General features: G+C 37.6%; 1 protein-coding gene across 3 annotated transcripts; it reads right to left on the minus strand.

The window, feature by feature from the left end:
• COQ10B (coenzyme Q10B) lies at positions 1-20858 on the minus strand. Of its 3 annotated transcripts, none has more exons than XM_069070146.1 (5): positions 20631-20858; positions 11818-11967; positions 7985-8192; positions 3909-4010; positions 1-1014 (listed from the first exon to the last, which is right to left on the minus strand). In XM_069070146.1, exons 1-5 carry the CDS (start codon positions 20744-20746, stop codon positions 847-849), a joined length of 744 nt encoding a protein of 247 aa, XP_068926247.1. In that variant the 5' UTR covers positions 20747-20858; the 3' UTR covers positions 1-846. The 3 variants fall into 3 exon arrangements, with proteins under 3 accessions (XP_068926247.1, XP_068926248.1, XP_068926249.1); XM_069070147.1 differs by having other exon boundaries at positions 8000-8192; positions 20631-20848; XM_069070148.1 differs by lacking the exon at positions 20631-20858 and adding an exon at positions 20416-20438.
• Positions 20859-22070: the final 1212 nt, after the last annotated feature.

The following is a 22070-nucleotide window of genomic DNA, read 5'->3' on the forward strand; positions in this document are numbered from 1 at the left end:
TAAACAAATTGCTTTAACTTTATTAAGTTACCTCTTCAGTGCTTACATTGATTTGTTTAAAAAAATATCAGTTAAAGTTTAAAATACATTATTGAAAATGAATACACACTATAAATAAAAATATGGGGATGCAAACTGCCAGAAATGTCAACCAAACCTCTCAATCTGTTGTCAGCTGTAGTAGATGCAATTTGTCACTCAACAGTGTTGAAAGAACAGCTAAGTCGGTAATTGGGGGAAGAGCAGAAGCTACCAGGAAAGTATCTTAAAGCTCTGGACCACTGACCAAAAAAAAAAAATCAGGCTAATAAAATCACTATGAAAATCCATGAAAGTATGCTACATACCCTCATAAGTAATATTTGTAGGTCACAAAGTTTTTACCATAATGATGCACTGATGATTATCAAATATCCCAGGCCATCAAGGTAGGCCCTATAACAATAAGTTACAAATATTTTGGATTTAATAACTTAAACTTGATATATCATGAATATATTACACAGAGCAGAAATACAACTAATATTTTGGATAAAGTAGTAATTACAATTGCTTTTTCATTTACAATTTGAAATTGTGCTGGGAAAAGTGGTATCAGGATTCTAGCAATAACTACATTTCATTATTATAAGTACAGAACATGCTAATGTACAAATTACCTTGAAGTGCACTTGATTGAAGCAAATAATTCTATGTCTAGTTGCATATTTTCAATGGTGTCATTTTTACACTCTAAGCTAGGTTTAACTACTGCTTTGTCTTGAAAGCACAGTGATGAAAACACTTTTAAAAGTGAACTAGATTAAAATCATAATTATAAGCAGGCAGCACCAGTTCTTTTTTCATTTATGTGTGATGAACTTCATGTAGCATCAGTTCCCGAGGTATATTAGTTTCTGGACCATATAGTTTGGATGCTCTTCTTTCAAAAGCAGCTACCATCTGTTTCACAACTTCATCAAAAAATAGTGTGGCAAGCTGAGAGTGCAGAAGGGAACGAAACTCAAAAGAAATCTGGAAAAAAGTCAAATTGTTTTAGGTAAAATACAATTATATATAGAAAATCAATAAGCATTTGAGTGCCTACTATATGAGAGGCACTGCTAGACGATGAGTATCCCAAAACAAATATTAAACAGTCTCTGTCCTCAAGAAGCTCACTTTATTAGCAAAACAACATGTTCATGTGAGTACATGTACAAAGTAAATACGGGACAGATTTGGTTTAGGGATAGAGTTCGCAGCTAGGGAGGAGGTAAGAAAAGGGCTCATGTAAGAGGGTGATTGAGCTCTGAAGGAAGCTAGGGATTCTAAGGATCAAAAGAGCAGGAAGTGCATTCTAGGCATGAGGTGTGCAAAGGTAAGAGAGGAAATGGAATTTTATGTCTGGGGACTAGCATGTGATTATTTTGGCTGGACTGTACAGGGGCATGAATATAAATAATGGGTAATAAATGTGGAAAGACCAGATAAAGCTAACTGTGGGAAGCTTTAAACATCCAACAGGAGTTTACGTTGATCCTATGGATCAAAGGAGCTATGGACAAGAGCTTTTGTGGGAAGAAGGTGAAAGAAAAGCACTGCTTTGGCAGCCAGGTAAAAGATGGACTGAATAGAAGGACATAAAAAGTAGGAAAACCAGTTAAAAGGTTTTTGCAATTGTCTGGGCCCAAAGTGATGAGGACCTGAACAAGAGCTTATAGCCCTGTGAGTGGAGTGGATTGAGGCAAGACAAACTGTCAAGTGGAATCAACAAGAACTGGCAACTGAATAGTTTTAGAACTATTGTCTTAAGGAAAATCAAAATCTCTTTAACATTTGTTCTCAGTTTCATTTATTATCAACCTTAGTTCATTCTGCGTTTAATATTCCTGACACAACTCTTATTGTTGTTCAGTTGTTTCATTTGTCCCTGGCTCTTCATGACCCCATTTGGGGTTTTCTTGGCAAAGATACTGCAGTGGTTTGCCATTTCCTTCTCCAGTTCATTTGACAGATGAGGAAACAGGTCAACAAGGTTAAGTGACTGCCCAGGGTCACAAAGCTAGAAAGTGTCTGAGGCTGGATTTGAATGCAGGAAGATGATTCTTCCTCACTCCAGGCCTGGCACTTTATTCACTGTACCACATCTCACTTATTTATCTTCCTTTTCCCTCTCTCCTCCCCCCAACACGCCTTCAAAATGTGAGTTTATCGAGTACTCCATGAGTCAGCAATATTTCCTGTGATGGTTCCATTTTTATTCTCAACGAAATTATTTCTGCTCGTGCCTTTAGAATTTTTCTTAAGAGCTTCCCCTTCTTCTTGGGCTAACTTCCCTGGCAAAGCATTATGCCATTAAATCCTCCCTATTCTTCCTCTGAACCCTCTGAAAATTCTAGTATGAATGTTAAACTTCACTCTTTCACTTTCACAACGTCTGTGGAGAGTGGTCCTCAGTTACTCTCCTTTCTACTTCTGTTATTTATTGATCTAAAATCAGCTCTTGGATAGCAGAGTGCGTGACATATAGTATTAAGGGGTTAATAAATATTTATTCATCCATTTATCATCAGATTCCTCCTTTTGCCTTGGAGTTTGTTGACCTGTTTATCTACACAGAAAAGACCAAGTGGATGAAAAATGTCCACTGCCCAAGATCTTACCATGCATTTGGTTGATAACCTTGTTATTTCTAGGACAGTACAGATAAATAATGAGTTTATCTCACAGATGAACAGGAAAAGGCAAAATGGAGTGGAGTACTTTCAATGAATTACAGGTGCACATTTACTGATTACAGTAAAGAAGTAAATTTCTTTCCATAAAAAGCAAAGGCCCTTCTTTTCAATACGAATACACTGATGTTGCTATATGTACAAATATATATATATATATATATATATATATATGGTTGGTTTTTTTTGGAGGAGGAAGGCAACGCATTTGGGGTTAAGTGACTTGCCCAAGGTCACACAGCAAGTAAGTGTCAAGTTTCTGAAGCCGGATTTGAACTTAGGTCCTCCTGACTCCAGGGCCAGTGCTCTATTCACTGTGCCACCTAGCTGCCCTGCATATATGAATTTTTAACATCTGATGCTACTCTAACCTCAACCGCCTCCTAATCTAGTCTGATTTTTTAATAAATCTTGCCCTTCCTATGCCAAATTCCTGTTAGGAGTTTCATCTCACCAAGTCTTAGTGATATCCTTTGGAGAAATTTTGTCTCCCCACCCAAGGATATTCAGTTAACCCTATTAATTTTTGCCCTTGAAGGTTATTTTTCTTTTCCTTTTTTTTTTTTTTGCATTTGTATATAGATCTCAGAGGTCATGGGTTTCCTTCTGACTCTTTTAGGAGACTGTTTAGGGTGAATTACCCATCCCATCCTCTGTTGCTCTTCATTCTATTGTGAATACTCACACTCTGGGAGTGCCAAACCTGTTGAATCTACATGGACAGTTTTCTCTTTCTACTTCTCTCTCAAGATTTTAAGCAAATCAAGATTTCAAGCTGTAAGGCTCACTAAACCCTTCTCAAAAGCCCATCATCTTTCCTATATTTGAAGTCATTATCCAGAAATCTACAACCTACTCTCAAGTACTGTGTTATCCTTGCCAACTTGTTCACTTCTTAAATATGTCTGTCTTCTCAATCACCTATTTTTATCTGGCAAAAATTTGTGCTTCAAGTTCCATTTTTTGCTCTGGTTTTGCTAACCATAATCCTTATTGAAGCTTTTTAGGTTACTTCCAGTTGTATCCTTTGTCCTCACAACAATCATCAAAGATCGGGTTTGACAATTCTTGGGAAGCTCTCTGTCATGATACAAATACATTCAAAATAGCCAACTAGTCTATTTACTTCATTTCTGTTGACTTCACATATCTGACTTTGAATAATTCAAGTACTTTATTATATATACATACAGAAAAATCCACTGTACAAGTCCTTGGATATCCAGGAAGGCCAGGGCTGAAACGCCAAACTGTTTCTAAGTGATTAAAAAGTTTCCCATCTGTGCAGGATGCCTAGAATGATATAAAAGGCATAGTTAAATGCATCCATTTGGTACTGGCTAAGGTTTATTAACTGAAATAAGCATATGGAAAAAGCTAAAACTTTTACATATTAGACAACTGAAGGCAGGATAAGATTCAGTGGATAGGTAGAGCATTCCACTAGGGGAACAAGCACCACCATTCCCCTATTTATTCAGAGGAAATTAGGCTAAATGAATATCGGCACCCTTAAAGGGGGAAAGATGGAACCAGATGTCCAAAGTCCAACACCTGAATTATCTCGCCCTCTGCTCTATCTATGACTGTCTTCCTGAGTTACTGTCCAGCGGCTGGGTGCTTGGTTTCTAACAGCAGAACCTCAGAATTCTGTCTTATCCTACGCACACCCCAGTTTCTAACATACAAAGAGATAAACTATGTCAGAATAAAACTTGGTTTTTAAGTTTGGTTTTTGCTTTCCTCTCATCTAAACCCCTTTGAATCTATAAACCAATGTGTAAAATATGGCAACTTACTTGAATGAAATCTGAAACAAAAATATATTTTATTTATTCAAGTTATGAATTTTATGCAAAAAATGTTAATGTTTAGTAACTAATATTTGAAGTGAAAACCTTCATCCAAGGACAAGATGCTGGAGCTTAAAACATTTCTTTTTGTAAGACTTTTAAAAGTTTATTCTTTTCATCACCTCCAAGTTAATAGCCTGACTTAGTGGTAAATTATTGGATAGACTTTAGGATTTTCTTTAATGATTAAAGCACTATAATTATTATTCAAAAGTCCCATACTAATAGTCATCTTTACTAACAACTGCCTCAACTTAATCAACATAACACAATTTATAAGTTAAAATAGGAAGCTGATATGACACAATGCACTATTCATTAACTCATCCAGAGAAATATGTACTGAATGTTTGCTGCATGGAAGGCACTAGAATCTACAATCTAACTGATGGATTGAGTAGAGCAGTAGTGTCAAATTCAAATAGAAACTAGGATCCTTAAACCATATAAGAGGATCCTCTGTTTGCCACAATGACTTAGAAATTTACATGTTTAAATATTTCTTTTCTTTTTTTTTATAAAGCAATTGGGGTGAAGTAACTTGCTCAAGGTTACGCGGCCAGTTATTTCTGGGTATGGTGCTAAGTATCAGAGCCGGGGTTCAATCCCACGTCATCCCGACCCTGGGGCCGGTGCTCTTACTCACTGAGCCACCTGGCCGCCCCAAGCAATTGGGGTTAAGTAATTTGCTCAAGGTTACACAGCCAGATGTTTCTGGGTGGGTGCTATGTGTCTGAGCCCAGATTTGATCCCAGGTCATCCTGACTCTGGGGCCGGTGCTCTTACTTGCTGTGCTACCTGGCCGCCCCTAAATATTTCTTTTCTTTATTAATACATCAACACATTAAAATCAGGCCACATTTGAGAGTGTTGTGGGCCACATACATCTCCTTCCCCCAAGTGTCTGTCATTTCTGAAGTGGAGGATAAGCCATGCAAAATAAATATAATACAAAATAAATGTCTTAAGTGCTTAAAACAAAGAGATACAAGTATCATCTATGAGATCATTATCAATGGGGAGTGGGAGTAAGAGTGAATGGAGGAGCGAGAGGGAATATATTGCATTTCTTACTGTCTATTTTTATATAAATACAAGGGTACTTCACCTATAACCACAACAACTTATAACCTAAGGAAACACTATCTACTGGTATATTTCATCTGAAATAAAATCTTCAAATATTTCATTCCCAATAGCTTTTGGCTGAATATACTGAATGCTATGGAGGATATTATGAAGATGTTGTCAACTGCTTTCCCTATGTGAACTAGGGAAATATAAAACCACATCCCTGAGATCATAACATAAATAAAAAGATCAGATCATAATATAAACTGAACTTTTGCCTCTTTTGGAAATGTCTGAGTATTTTCAATTTTTTTTGGCTGATGGAAAATTTCAGTGTAAAAGAAATGGCTCAAAAAGTCACAAGAAAATTTCTGGCAGTTCAACTCCCTGAAAAGTATGTGAACAAACAATGCCTCAGGTGTTCTCCTTGATCTTCCTAAATATTTATTACATTATTAGGCAGGAAATTGGACTCAGGTCATAAAACTATGATTCCTCATGATCTTCTGCAGTCATATTCTGCACTGCTGGATTCCCTGAGAGAATGGTGTCATAATTTTAAGGTTGAGAAAAGATTATCAAGGTACAAGAGAAATGTCAAAATCAAAACTCACAACAAATACAATCTGATTCATATTTAACAATCTTTCTAAAAAGATCTACTCTGATGCTTTAACATAATGCAAAAGTAGTCCTGGGTTCTTTTTTTTTAGATTTCTCTTTTTTTGCTTTTTGGAGGGGGGAAGGTAGGGCAATTGGGGTTAAGTGACTTGCCCAAGGTCACACAGCTAGTTTTTGTGTTAAGTGTCTGAGGCCGCATTTGAACTCAGGTCCTCCTGACTCCAGGGCCAGTGCTCTATTCACTGCGCCACCTAGCTGCCCCCCAAATCCTGGGTTCTTAAAGGTCATGCCAGTAGAGTGAAAATTATGGAACTTTTACTCAACTTGACAAGTTTCAAATAGTTTCAAGCCTTCACACCAGTAGAAGGCTCATCACTGCCCAGTGATGAAGCTTTTTGATTAGTACAATTCATCAATATCTACTAAGGCATGGAAAGGCCATGAGCTACATTGGTGGAAGGACTGATCAACACCAAGGCAGTCACCCATCTTTCAAAGTACCCTAGAATTCAACGACAGCCATAACAGTTCCTATTTTGCAAAGCAATTAGGCATAATTGATATGCAATTCAGATCAGTGAACATAATTCTTTTTATTTTTAAATGACCTAACTAAATATTTCTAGAGTCAGCTGCGGGGAAAGGACAGGGGAACTCACAGGAAAAGACACCTACCCGAAGGTGCCTCTGAAGGTGCTTAGATCAGGACACTAGTGGAGGAACCCAGATATCTAAGCTTTTCTACTTCACTGACATCTGCTTTGTCCTAGACTATTCCAGGACATGGCAGATGAGAGCTGTGCCTATTCCCAAGTATTGGCAAGAATACTCTTCAGTCACTGAAGTCTTGACTTACAATAGTATACAACCTTTCACTCTGTTATCAAAGAGTTGCTCCCTTCCCCTGCCTTGGCTGAATGTCAAAGATGGGAGTAATAAAGCATTTGGACTGTAGAAAAAGTACCAAGTGAAAATGTGCTAATTGTCACAAAAATGCAACACATTCTGATTTTAATTCTAATAATTCTGGAAAGTCACAAGATGCTTATCCCAGTAAAGTCCTTTTCTCTGATCTGTAAGTACTTGTCTTGTATCTTTTTTGTATGTTCATAAAGAACAAAGTACACTTAAATGCTTGTTATGTGCAAGGCTGTGCACATAAATCTCATATTAAAACAGAAGGGTACAAAACATTTCTATTCTCCTTTGGCTCTTTTCTCAAGATGCACTTATTTTCTAAATAATCTTCTGCTTTCTTAAAAATGGAATGTTTTCTTTCTAAAAAGAAGCCCAAGAACTAACCTGTTCTCACTTGGCCTTAAACTAATGTTTTTCTCTATGGAACAGTGGTCTTTAGTAGAAAAAAAAAAAAGGTTCCCTACTCCAACTGTATACTAACATCTTAGAATTGGGCTCCTTAGATTTTTTTTTTTTTGGCGGGGAGATGGCAGGGCAATTGGGGCTAAGTGACTTGCCCAAGGTCATATGGCTGGTAAGTGTTAAGTGTCTGAGACCGGATTTAAACTCAGGTTCTCCTGACTCCAGGGCTGGTGCTCTATTCACTGCGCCACCTAGCTGACCCAAAGGGCTCCTTAGATTTTATAATAACAAGATATCTCCCCAAACTTTATTAGCTTTGAGAAAATCTTTTAAAGCTATTATTTTGACACATCTGAACAATAAGAAATGATAGGAGATCCATATTAGGGAAAAACTACATACGTGAGCAAAAGTTACCTTGACCAAGTGTGGCTTCACTAAGGTTACCATAGATGTGTATCGTTCCAACACTGGTGGGAACCCAATTTCTAACCGTGTTTTGCAGTATCCAGATCTCTTTGATATGATATCTGATTTTTTGCACCAAGGAACAAAATGTTTGTAGTCTTCCACACCAGATACTACATCATACATTTCTTGCATAGAATATCTAAAAGAAAGTACAGAATTGAATGTTTTTATGTTAATATTTTAAAGTAAATATAAACAAAAACATATATGAAGTAACATTATGGATATAGACATTAATTTCTGGAATGAACAACTTCAAAAGTGAATTAAGAGATGGGAAACTAAGTAAATAAAATATACTTATGTTTCCAAAAATTGGACTAAAAATCCATGGGACTTAATTTGCTGATTGTGTTGTGACCTTTATTTCCCATTTGTCTATTAACAGGCTATTCAAATATCACTTTAATAGTTACACTTTCAAAAACATTCCCATCTTTTACAAAGGGATAATGGATATCATCACGTTAGTGACAGTCTAGTACCTTTTTGTGTAAAATGTTTTACATTGTGTAAAACAGAGTAGAAACTGTTTCTATTCTTCCTTTGCTCAAATGCAAAATTCTACTTGAATTTCTAAAAAAAAAAAAAGTCATGCATTTTTACTTTACATATTACAAGGTAAGTAGGCTTGTGTTACGTTTTTCAGTTCCTCTGAAGCATAAAGAAACAAAGAACTCATTTCAGTAATCATTTCATTTTCATATTTATTGAAGCTTCTCCTTTCTAATTACTGCACAGAGGGAAAGGGAGAGTAAAGTGAGCTAGTAGTACACAGTCAACCTTCAATCAACTATTGTCCATTCCCTCTACTGCAGAGGGAGCTAGAAAAGACAACTATCATGGGAAATGCTATCTCTGACAAGTGCAAGGACCCTTGACATTGTGAGCAAGTGTATCTTTTTTCCATTTTCTTTTTTTGGAGGGCAACTGGGGTTAGTGACTTGCCCTAACTTAACACGGCTAGTTTTTGTGTTAAGTGTCTGAGGCTGGATTTGAACTCAGGAACTCCTGACTCCAGGGCCGGTGCTCTATTCACTGCACCACCTAGCCGCCCCTTTCCATTTTCTTAGTAGCAATAGCAAAATGCATTCCCTCTTTAGCCCTCCTGCTACCTGCATCTCCCTAACTGGGAGGGGCAAGAAGAAGCAGAGTGGGAAATAAGAATGCATCAGTAAAGAACTGCCCATAAGACATGTCCTTCAAAATGAATCACCGAGGAACTCTTGCCATGAGGACAGAAAAGTCAAATATCTGCCAACATCATATTAACTCTTCAGAGAAAGAATAAGCAACACATCTACACACTTTAAAATAACTCATTAATTGTCTTATTTTTGACATGGATTGCCATAAACACAACAGATGCACATAATTCTCAATCCCTTAACTACTACTCTACTGTGTGGAGGTCAATTCTGGACTATAAATTACCTGCACCATGAAGGCTGGAATAAATAAATAAAAACATAAATATATGTGTGTGTATATATACTACCTTTACATAGCATAGTGGATAGAGTGCAGGACTTAAGAGTCAGTAAGACCTGAATTCAAATCATGCTTCAGACACTTGTTAGATGTGTAACCCTGGGTAAGTCACTTAACCACTTTCAACCTCAGTTTCCTCACCTACAAAATCAGGAAAATAATAGTACCTACCTAACACAGGGTTGCTGTAAAGAAGAAAGTAAATGTGAAATGCTTTGCAAACCTTAAGGTAATAGGATAAATGTTAGTTACTATTATTAATTGATTAAATGCAATACGTAAGCAATGCAACTACAAATATACAAATAATGGACATTAAATGTTTCTGGCTAATGATAACAAGCAACAAGCCACTTGACAGGAAGTCATTATACTTCTTGGTGTTTTGATTTACAGCTCTCTGTATAGACATTTTTAACGAATGCCCTTCTCCTCAAACTAGTTTCTTTTTTTTTTAGAGACAATAAAATGTAGTATAAAAAGCCCTTGAGCTTGGAATGAGAGGCTCTGGAGATTTCATTTCAAGCCCAGCTCTGCTACTTACTAGCTGTGTCATCTGGAGGCAAGGCCCTTCCCTTCTCTGAGGCTTAGTTTCCTGTAAAATGGGGACAATGATCAATGTGCTGCCCACTTCCCAAATGTTTGTGAATTAAAAGAAGAAATGAAGACACTAATCACTACAAAAAATATTCCAACAAAAACAACTTGCCAGCTTTCTTTAAGCTAAAGTACATTAAAAAGTTTTTTTTTCAAATAACACTGTGGGGAACTAAAGCTCTGCTTTCAACCAAGAAGGAAGCACAGTTAAAATAACAAAATATATTTCTAATTAAAAAAATTTATTTGAAGTCCTGGAGTTTTAATTTTTTGTAATAAATCTGTTTGGAGTGTTTGAAACTTTAATGTATTTTTTTTCCCCAAATTAGGGAACTATATTTTTTGAATTCCCTAATACTTAATTTTCCATACCTAATGCTACATTTTGTTTGGTCTTGGAGATAGCAGGTATTTAAAACTTTTTTTTTCAAATTTAATTTTAAAAATTATAAAAAGATATTCTAGTCTAGAGATATTCTAGTCTAGGCCCCTCATTTTGTAGATGAGGAAACTGAGGCCTAAAAGGGGGAATTATCTTAACTGAGGTCATCCCAGTTAGTGTGTCAGAGGAAGAACTACAATCCTGACTTCCAGTACAGTGCTTTTTTCATTATATGAGTCCCTGGAAACATTTTAAAACCACTGAACTAGAGCTGGAGTGTAGCCCCTGAACTTATCCTAATGGCAAACCTTCAGTCCCTGCTAGTTTCATTATTTTATTTCCTTAGAACTGCTGTTTGACTTTGCCTTATTAAGGTCAAAGAAAAGGGAGTTTTTTAAAAAATCAAATTATTACAGTAGGCAGCATGAGAAAATTAAAACTATGTTTTTATAGTACTTTGGAAATTATGAAGAATGTAAGTAAAATGCAAACTTCTTGAAGGAACTGTTTATATTTTCATCTTCCCAAAGCCTAGCAAATGTGTTTTGAACATAGTAGTAATCAATGAACTAAATTAAATGAAGTTATACAATCTAAACAGATTCCTATCAAGACGAAAATACCTTAGGAATTAAAAATGAATGAAACTTTCAGAAAATATTATGACAAAATTCAGAGAGAAGATTCGATTATGTTAAATGATAGAAAATAGAGAGAAATTTGAGTCACTGGACCGCTTAATGACAAGTTGGTGATTTTTTTCCCCTTTTTTAAAAAGGTAGATTTAGTAGGATAATTTCCATCTGTCAGCTCAAAAGTATCAATGATTTATGTGAACTAGTAGTTTTTTCTCTCCATCCCCGCACCCCTTTTGTCAGATCAACAGCTAGCCAATAAATTTCTAATCTGAGATCAGAGGTAAAGGTAATGAATAAAATAGTCTATAAAACAAATAAAGAATTATTTCTGAGAAACTCAAAAGGGAGGAGGAAAACTGTGACCCAGATTTCATAAACATTATAGAAATCTTTATTTAATTTGTAAATTCCTAGGTTTAAACCTTTATCATAAAGAGTACAATGTAATTATACTTTTTGAACGTTTACAAATCACTAAAAATTTTAAGAAACACCTAGAAAATGAAATAAAACTTCCTAGGATGGTTAGCAGAAAAACTTGACAAAGTAAAAATCAGAGAATCTGTAGGAAGCTAAAAGAAGGGGAAAATGAGCTTCTATTGCCAGAGAAGTGACATTTACTTGTCACTTATTAGAACTATTTACTTTATACCAACCCTATAATTCTCCTTTCTGAATATTCTTTTCTTTTGTTTATTAATGGGGCAGCAATTTTGAAGAAAGTTCTTGCAGAGATCTCCTTAGGCACAAGTGAAGTGTGTAATGGAGGCACTTTGGTCATCAAAATACCACAGGAAGCCAGATGTCTGAAAATACAAAAAATTGTCTCATTAGAGTGACTGGACTACTATCAAGAAGCACACAATTAGAACTAGGGTCATATTCTGGAATCATTTGCAACTTTAGACATTCTGAAATATGTAAATATGAAACTATAAACTTCACAATACATTTTGTAAGCTTATTATAAGATTTGTGGGTTGTTGGTTTTTTTTACACCTAAGGGAAACTAAAAATAACAACTCTACTGTAGTCATAAGAAAGAGTATCTGGCACACAGTAAAATACAAAAATGCTTTCTCCCTGAAAACTTGGCTTTTAAGTCAGCTTACAGTCACATGATACACTATGCACTTGCAACAGATTCAGTTTATCCCAGTGTATCCACTTTCTAGCAACTAGAAAAGGAGGAAGTTGCAAATGCATTAGTATTAGATGGATTTGCATTAGATGTATATGAAAGTCATGTTTATGAATTTCCACCAGATATTATCCCATAAGATTTCAACCTATGCTTAATTTATTACATTACAGTGCATTACTGCTATTCCACTAAACTGAATGATTTTTTACAGTCCACAATATATAGACAGCATTAAAAGGGGAGTGTGTATGGCATGAGGAAGGAAGGTAGGATAGGGAGGGACAGACAGACTTCATATCCTTTACATTTTTCTTTAAAACGTTGGACTGCTGGTTAAAACCCTCTCAATGTAAATAAGTATAATTCTTGTGAAGAGTTTAAGATTTATGAAAGAAGACTGATAGCATGAAAATTTTCTCAGGACTGTTTTTCTCAACAAAAGTAGGGCAGTTTTTTATGCTTTTCATGTCTGAAAGGTCTTGGCCACATGTCACAGGTGAACATATTGGAAAATGTGGAATAGGCTTCTGCATGGGAACCCACAATATCTCACAGCTTTAGTTTCCTTATCTATGAAAGCAGGAAGCTGGATTGGCTGATGGATGTCTATGATTATGTACTCAATGATTATTTAAGAACTTTACAAGTGTCTTGTATAATTTATTTCCACCTGCCTTATTGTGATTGTCATCATTCCATGGGCTTTTAAAATTTTGTATGCATTTAACTGCTGCGGCTACTACTCCATCCCAAAAAACATCTGAAATGTCTTCTTGGTCAACAAGTGATATTTTGTTTCCAGAGGATGACATATATAGTATTTTTTTTTTTTTGCTGATGCCACTCATTCACTAGCGGTTTGGTATATGCTCTTCTGTTTCAGCTGGCTCACTTTTTGAGATGAAATTTTCTAAATTCTTCATAGTCTCTACATAGTTTTATTTATGGCATCACCCTTGTGTACGTTTCCTTTTTGATCTTTCCTTCTGCTTTTATTTGTGCTTTTTCTTGAGATTTGTTTTATGGCCTTACTGAACTTCATTTTTTGCACAGGTAAAACTCTTAGCTGCCAAAAGCAAATCAAGGCACTTGAAATGAAATGGGCTTTTCAATGACTAATTTAGTCTTCAACTTATACAATAAATACACAGTGAATGTCACATACAAAATATTATTCTACTCATTATTGAAAGGAGGATAGTCACAAAGCACATAACAGGGCCCTGTACCTTGATACAAGTAAATTAAATAGGAAAAAATACACAATTAAAACTTAAGTGTATTGTGATGCCCTAAAGGGACTAATAGCCTTTCAAGCATGATTTACCAAGATCCCGACTTTCTATTCTGGCATAGGAGAGTAGCTGAGAAACCAACATCTCTCATGAACTTCAGGAACAGGAAGAGGGAGTAAGGAATTTGTTACTGAGTTTTTAAATGTAGTATGTTGGGGGGAATTTGTTATGCATGACTATACACTTTTATAATAGGTTTTATTTTTCTTGCCTCCTCTATGGGTAAGGGGGAGGAAGAAGTTAGAAAGAGAGAATTCAAAACTGAAAATAAAATAAAATTGAATTTAAAAAGTAGTAGTAAACTCTGATAGCAGAGACTTACCCACAAGGGTTTTCGTTGTATTAAATGCTGACAGAAACTGGAGAAAAGGAGTGATCAGGATGGGTTAGTTACTCAGGGAAAGCTTCTTAGAGGAGGCTAAGTCTTAAATCAGTTCATGAAAGAAATGATAAATGCTAATTAGTAGAGAGAAGACTGAAGAACACTCCAGAAAGAAGAATTAGTATGACCAAAGATAAAGGCACAAAACCAAGCCCTCTACTGGGAAAAGAAAGAAGACTTGGCTTCCTTCTGGGGAGAATAAAAAAAGATTAAATTAGACAAGAAGAACTAGCTGAAGGAAGAATGAATATGTGTAAATAATTATATATTAACATAAATGCATATATTCATGAAATATATGTCAATCATGGATCTACCAAAATACCAAAAGTATGTTGCATATATGTTTATATATACATGGAAATTAATTTGGAAGACTAGTTTGGATTACAAGAAAATTCTCATTACATAACATTAGAAAAGCAATTTTGTTATTTTCTTTTCTGCTTTTTGGAGGGCAATTGGGGTTAAGTGACTTGCCCAAAGTCACACAGCTAGTAAATGTGTCAAGTGTCTGAGGCTGGAGTTGAACTCAGGTCCTCCTGACTCCAGGGCTGGTGTTCTATTCACCGCACCACCTAGCCACCCCACAATTTTGTTATTTTCAAGCATTTATTGTAATCTACATTAAACCAACAATTTTTTTTATACTGATCATTTAAAATGACATGAAGGTACTATATCAATTTATACATATGCTTCTGATGTGTTTGAGTGCTCTCTTTTTAAGATACTCTCTGTAGAGAAGAATTTAGGACCAAACAAGATATAGAAAGCATTATGAAACATAAAATGGATAATTTTGATTATATAAAATTTAAAAGTGTTTGCATAAACAAAAACCAAGGATACCAAGATTAGAAGGAAAGCAGAAAACTGGTGGGAAAATTTTATAGCAAATTTCTCTGATAAAGGCCTCATTTTTCAAATATATAGAGAACTGAGTCAAATTTATAAGAACACAAGTCATTTCCCAGCTGATAAGTGGTTCAAGGATATTAATAGGCAGTTTCCAGACAAAGTAATCAAAGTTATCTATAGTCACATAAAAAAGGGTTCTGAATCACTATTAATTAGAGAAACGCAAATTAAGACAGCTCTGAGGTACCACTATCAGACTGGCTAGTATGACAGAAAAGGAAAATGATAAATGCTGGAGGGGATGTGGGACAACTGGGACACTACTGCACTGGTGGTGGAGCTGTAAACTGATCCAATCCTTCTGGAAAGCAGTTTGGAACTATGCCCAAAGGGCTATAAAGCTGTGCATATACTCCTTTGATCCAGCAATACTACTACTAGGTCTATATCTCAAAGAAATAAAAAAAGGGAAAAGAACCTACCTATTCTGTACAAAAATATTTATAGCAGTTCTTTTTGATAGCTAAGAATTAGAAATTGAAGGGATGCCTTTCAACTGGGAAATGACTGAACAAGTTGTAGTATGTGATTGTAATGGAATATTACTGTGCTATAGAAATGACAAAGAGGATGATTTCAGACAAACCTGGAAAGACTTACACGAACTGATAGAAAGTTAAGTGAGCAAAACCAGGAGAACACTGTACACAGTGACAGCAGTATTTTACAACAAAGGAGTATGAATGGCTTAGCTATTCTCAACAATACAATGATACAAGACAATCCCAAAGGATTCATGATGAAAAATACTATCAGCCTCCAGAAAAAGAACTGATGGAGTCTGAATACAGACTGAAAGTCATGTACTTTTTTAACTTTCTTTCTTTGTTTGAGTTTTCTTGACCAAAATGATTAATATGGAAATGTTTTGCATGATTGCATATGTATAACCTGTATCAGATTGCTTACCATATCAGAGAAGAAAGAGGTGAGAGAGAAACAGATCATGGAACTCAAAGCTTGAAAAAAACATTAAAAATTGTTTTTACATATAATTGAGGAAAAAATAGAATATTATTAAAAAAAGACACTCCCTGGAAAAAGCATTAATTCATCAAGGCCTTGGCTATGGGTTGTTGTCCTTTATTCTTGAAGAAGACCAAAGCGACATCACTATGGGGGAGTCAAGGTACAGTGTATCCAACTGTGACTGATCAGACCAATACAAGCTCAGAAGGCTCTACCTCAGGTGGGGCACAAATAGTCCACATGAATATTTGGAGTGGATATGTCTCTAAATTTGCACACCTCATGTTTCTTTTGAGCTACTGCAATTCTGCTTTGCTCACAGAGCACAGATCCTTCTTTGATGAAGACCCACCATGGACTTACTGCTAATACAATAACTCAATGAATGAATTTTATTAAAAAGAATTCATGTCAAATTATACCCCCCAGTACGTTTATAGCTTTAGAAATAGTCATATTCTCCTATGACCCTGACTAATATAAGAAGTTGTCTTTCATCAGATTTGGGACTTCCTCAGTTTATTTCCTTCACCAATGTAAACAACTGCAATTTGACACCTTCTCAGCCATTGTGATTCTTGTCCATTTTTTTCCCATAAATCTTCTACAGAGGACTGATTCAATGTGCTGGAGGCAGACCAAATCAGAGACTTTTAATTTATTGAATCCAGTTCTCTTATTTTCCAGATGAAGAAACTAAGGCCAATGAAAGTGAAATGACTTTTCAAAGGTCACAAAGTATTTCTTATTCTTTTAGCATCTTGAAGGTCCCAATTTACCATTTTGGTTATTCATTTACTGTTTCTTGTTCTCATCACATGCCTAGTCCACTATATTTTCAAGTCATATGTATTTTTGATGCCAACAAGTCACTGCCAATAATGTGCTGCTAATAATATGGCTTTATATCCATGTTGCCTCTTATCCAATGTTGCCCAAGTTATTTATAATTTTAAAAAGTCATTTTATGCTGTTCCATGATTCACAACATATATAGCATCACGATATGTTAAAGAAATAAGCCAGTTTGGTGGCACATGCCTGTGATCCCAGCTAACCAGGACATTGACATTTTGGAGGATCTCTTGAGCTCAGAAGTTCATGCAGGGGCGGCTAGGTGGCACAGTGAATAGAGCACCGACCCTGGACTCAGGAGGATCTGAGTTCAAACCCGGCCTCAGACACTTAACACAAAACACTAGCCATATGACCTTGGGCAATTCACAACCCCAACAGCCCTCCAAAAAACAACAACAACAAACAAACAAAAAGAAGTTCATGTAGCAGGCTATGCTGATCAGATATCTGTATTAAGTTTGACACCAAACTGGGGGTGGGGTGTAGCACACCAGATTGCCTAAACAGAACAAGTCCTGTGCCAATTAACAGTGGGATTTAGCCTATGACTAGGGCCTATACTTTCAGCTTAGATGACACAGGGAGACTGAGTCTTAAAAAAATTAAAATATCTGCAAATACATTTTTTGTTGTTTTTTGTTTTTTTAAAGCAACTGGAGTTAAGTAACTTGCTCAAGATTACACAGCCAGTTATTTCTGGGTGTGATCCTAAGTATCAGAGCCCGGATTCGATCCCAGGTCATCCTGACTCTGGGGCCGGTGCTCTTACTCACTGAGCCACCTGGCCGCCCCTTACAAATACATATTTTTAAAACATCTATTTTTTTTTCAGATGCTATGCTAGATGCTTGAGGTACAAATAAAAAAGTGACAAAATCCTTGCCCTCAGGAAGCTTATAGTTACTACAGGGATACACCACTAAGGAATGGTGGCCAGGAACGTGGTTTAGGCCACTTCAAGAACTGCAAGTGCCAATACAAAACAGACAGCAGAAGACTGTATTTACTCTTTCTGGTACCAATGTCAATATAAATTTGATTAAATTACCTAGAGCAATAGATGGAGAGAGGTAGGGACTGGTGCACAAAAAAATAGATGGCAAGATGCATATGTTGAATAAGCTCCAATGAACTGGTGGACAGTTGAATGAATGGAATGAGATGACATTTTGTAGCTAATGGGGTCACTGTACAAACAAAAATCACAGACCTAGAGCTGAATAGGACCTTAGTGGGGTCATCTAGTTCAATTCCTTCATTTTATAAATGAGGAAACTGTAACACAGAACAGGTTAAGTCACATAGTCAACCCATTATCCACCTGCAGCATTCATCAAAGATACATATTGACAGACTACAGAAATGAACCACCCTTCCATCTACTTAATGATCTAGGAATTGTGTTTTAGATTCACTTTGTTTTTGCAGTGTTCATGGTTAGACCAATTTCTTACATTATACCATAGACTTCTTTGAGGAAGTTCTGAAATGTTCCAGAGCAACAAGTAGATTATCTATGAATCAGAACATTTGGAGAACCTCATCATCATAAAAGCTTCCTGTCTAATTAGATTTTATTATACATAATCTTTATAATGTATACCATACATAGGGCTCACTAAAAAAATTAGTTGGCTAATACATTTCTTCAGTGCAGACAGGTATGTGCCATCCACAGTCACATCATAATACAAGAGTTCATAGCTTAATGAATAGTTCAAATAGTGTCTGTTTCAGTCACACTGAAATTTTGCTCTAAAGCCAAATAATGGACATCATTTCTCCTGGTTTCCCTGAAATAATTATGGAAATTATGCCTTTTAAGTACCTATTTGAGAGAGACTTTTCATGACAGCTTACATTTTACCTTCAACTGGCTGGAATTAGATATCCTAATAATGCCTCTTGAGTTTAACAACCTTCTGACATAATTCTATAAATGCGAATAATTGAGGACTGATTGTCAAGTAAACACATTCATTCAAAGTTGCCTGTCAGGGAAATTTCTGTCAAGTAAATGCTATTTTCACACCAATTTCTCATTTTAAAGTCAGAGATAAATTCCAATGTAAAAATACTCTTAAAAACAAACTGAAAGTTGTCCATGGAGAAGAAATTAAGAAGACCAACAAAAGGTCATACTATATATTGTATACTATGTATTGTAGCTACTAGAAACTGCAAATTCTCACCTAACAGTTGACATTTCCTTTGCAATACTTTTAGCCCTCTACGATTTCTCTCCCCTGATACCTAGATAAGCTATAAAACATTTCTCCTCTGCTTGCTCAGTGTATAGAAATAGAGGTATGCTAAACAAATTTCTAAAAAATTAAATAATTTTAAATCTACTAAAGGAGGCTGGTACCTAAAGAAATACTATTGTGAAGTGTTTCATAAATGAAAACTCCTCTAATTGGATAATGATAATTTATTTCATACTTTGTGAATAGATTTTCATGAGTTGGGGGCAGCTAGGTAGGACAGTGGATAAAAGTGCTAGGCCTGGAATCAAGAAGACCTGAATTCAAATCTAGCCTCAGACACTTCTTAGTTATATGACCTTGGGCAAAACCTCTCTACCTCAGAGAAGGTGCACTGGTATCTGTTATCTGTTTCGGTGAAGTTCCCTATACCAGTGGAATCACAGTCCAGTCAGGGGGATAAACAACAACCATAACAAACTGACAGTGAGCAAATGAATAGGAATTATTTAAATTTCTCTCAAAAGTTTTAACAGAGAGGGAATGATTCTTTGCTGTAGCTATATTTCTAGAGGCCTCAATAAGATTCATATTTGTTTCCCCACTGGGATGAAGTTCACACTTACCCTTCATTTCAAACATAAGCTTTTAATACTTTTACAGTACAAATTTAATCCCAAACTTCCTGTGACCTTGTGAAAGTCTCTTAACTTATGCCTGCCTCAGTTTCTTCATCTGTCAAATGAGAATAATAATAGCACCTATCTGCCAAGGTTGTTGTGAGGATCAAATGAGATAATAATTACAAAGCTTTCAGCACAGTGTAGGCTGTGTAGCACACATCAGGCTCTATATAAAAGTTACTATTATTACTACCTGCAAAACAGGAATCAACATCACCTGCCTCCCTGAGTTCTGAGGATGAAATGAGCCGATTTCAATAAAACGCTTTTACCAACCTGAAAACGTTCCATAAACATACTATTATCAATTATGATCACACATCGGTGACAGGAGACAAAATAACACAAGTGTTACAGGGAAGTCCTTTTGTTCTTTCAAAAACCTAAAAGTCAAAGACGCAGGTGCTGGGCTTTCAAGGTTACTGAACCCGCCGAGGGGCAAAGGGGCTGGGGTTGGCCCGGGTGTGCGGGTCAGCCGGGTCCAGGCCCGCTCACCAGCCTCACCCCTCACCCCCAAGCTGGCTGCGTTTCGTTTTGCAAGCGCCAAAGGGCGGGGGAGCAAAGGGCTCTAACCCCAAACCAGGAAGGCCCCGTCAGGGCATCTGGCAGGACAGACAACGGGAGGATTAGCGGGGCTCCACGTCAGGCTCCTGAGCCGCTGCTGCCCGCCGCCCCGCAGCCCCCCAACCCCGAGCTCCGGCTTCCCCAGAGGCAGCAGAGCAGGGGCCGGAAGAGCCCCGCAGCAAGTTATTTCTCCACCACGACTACACCAGCGTCAACCAAGATTCACCGCACAACCTGAGCCCGCGGCGGGCGGGGTCGTCATTCCTTCGAATTCCAATTCCACCGCTGGGACGTGTACGTCCCGGCGGAAGGGAGGCCGGGCCCGAATGTCCCCTCTCCGGGCCCCTCCTCCGCGTCCCTGCTCCCCCAGTCCAGGCAGCCGCCTCCGAGCGAGGCAGCGACGACACGACAACAACAACGAGGAAGGCTGGGTTTCTCGGCAGTTTTACCTGACGCCCTTCGAGGGGCCTCGCGTCGGGGTTGGGCCTCCAAGCGCTACCGTAGACTTCGGGCGGTAGCCCGCGACCACCCTCTTTAAGGCCCCCGGACCGGTACGTGCTGCCATGATCTTGCCACTGGACCGGTTCACAACTCTCCCCCGGATGGAGCCTCCCAGCGAGCCCGTCAGGGAACTTGGCTGTGACCCTCCCGCCAATCGGCGGGGCCCAAGAGGCGCAAGGACACGCCCCTTTTCGTCTTCCCGCCGGTGACGTGAGGAGCTGACGCAGGCTCACACTCCCCTCAGGGAAGGGAAGGGAAGAGCCTGGGAGGGACACCCGGCATCCTCACTTGGACCAATCAGCGAGCTTCTGTCGCCGCCGAGTCCCGCCTCCTCTGCCCGCCCCTCCAGAGATGCACAAATGGACTCGGGTTTTTAGCGCACACCCTTTCCTATTCCCCACCCCCACTTCCCTAGAGAGTTTCGCGAAGTTTTTTTGATACAGACGCTAGAGTTCGGGTCCTCCCCACCTTGAGCGTGCGGCTGGGTAGTGGATTTGAACTCGACCTCAGACAAAGGGTGTTCATTATGTAACTGTCCCAGCCTGATAGCTGTTGACCAGGGGAAAGAAGCGTTTTCTCTCAGTCTGCAAACATTTATTCAGTACCAGTCATTGTGATAAGTGCTGTGCATGCCAAGAAATGCAAAAAGCAAAACAAAACAAAACAAAAAAAAAACAAAACCCAGCGTCCTTTGCCTTCAAAGAACTTACATTCTGACAGAGGGAAAAAAATCACTTAAATAATCGTGCTTGTACGAGATACAAACAGTGTAAATGAAACGTAATCTCAAAGGGAAGGTTATGAAGCCTTTGAGGAAAGAATAATTCAAAACTACGCTTAAGGCATATGGTTATCATTCGATCCTCAAAACAGCCCGGTGATGGAGAGGAGGCACTTCGAAGCTTACTAACTTCATCTTCAGAGAGGTTAAATGACTTCCCATGGTCACCAAGCATGGCTGGAATTCAAGGCTCAAGTATTTGACTGTCAGATCCTGAAGCGCTGTATACCACACAGTCTCACAGCTGAGTTTCAGGGGGGATAGTCGCAGGTATTATTATCTCACCTGCCTACCTCAGGGTTGCTATAAGGGGAAAAGTGAGGTAATAGATGGGAAAGCACCTTGACAAATTAAAAACACTAAGCAGATGGACGGTTAGCTCCCTGAGGACAGGAGCTCTATGTCTTTCTCATTTTTACATGCTTCTCTGCATTCCCTGAAAATAGGCCTTGAAGGCTCGCAAGTACAGTAACATTCTATTCATATTTCTTAAATATAAAAAGGAATCCCCACTATAACATAACTGAAGACTGCTCATCCTCATCCTGTACCTTATAGTGGGCATTACTTTTTAGACTAGCTGGCTGTTAAGCTATCTTCCAGCTCT

The sequence above is a fragment of the Petaurus breviceps genome, unplaced genomic scaffold (genome assembly GCF_028583685.1).
Source record: "Petaurus breviceps papuanus isolate PSGF00001 unplaced genomic scaffold, PetGlider_PUasm1.0 90804, whole genome shotgun sequence".
Taxonomy (NCBI): domain Eukaryota; kingdom Metazoa; phylum Chordata; class Mammalia; order Diprotodontia; family Petauridae; genus Petaurus; species Petaurus breviceps.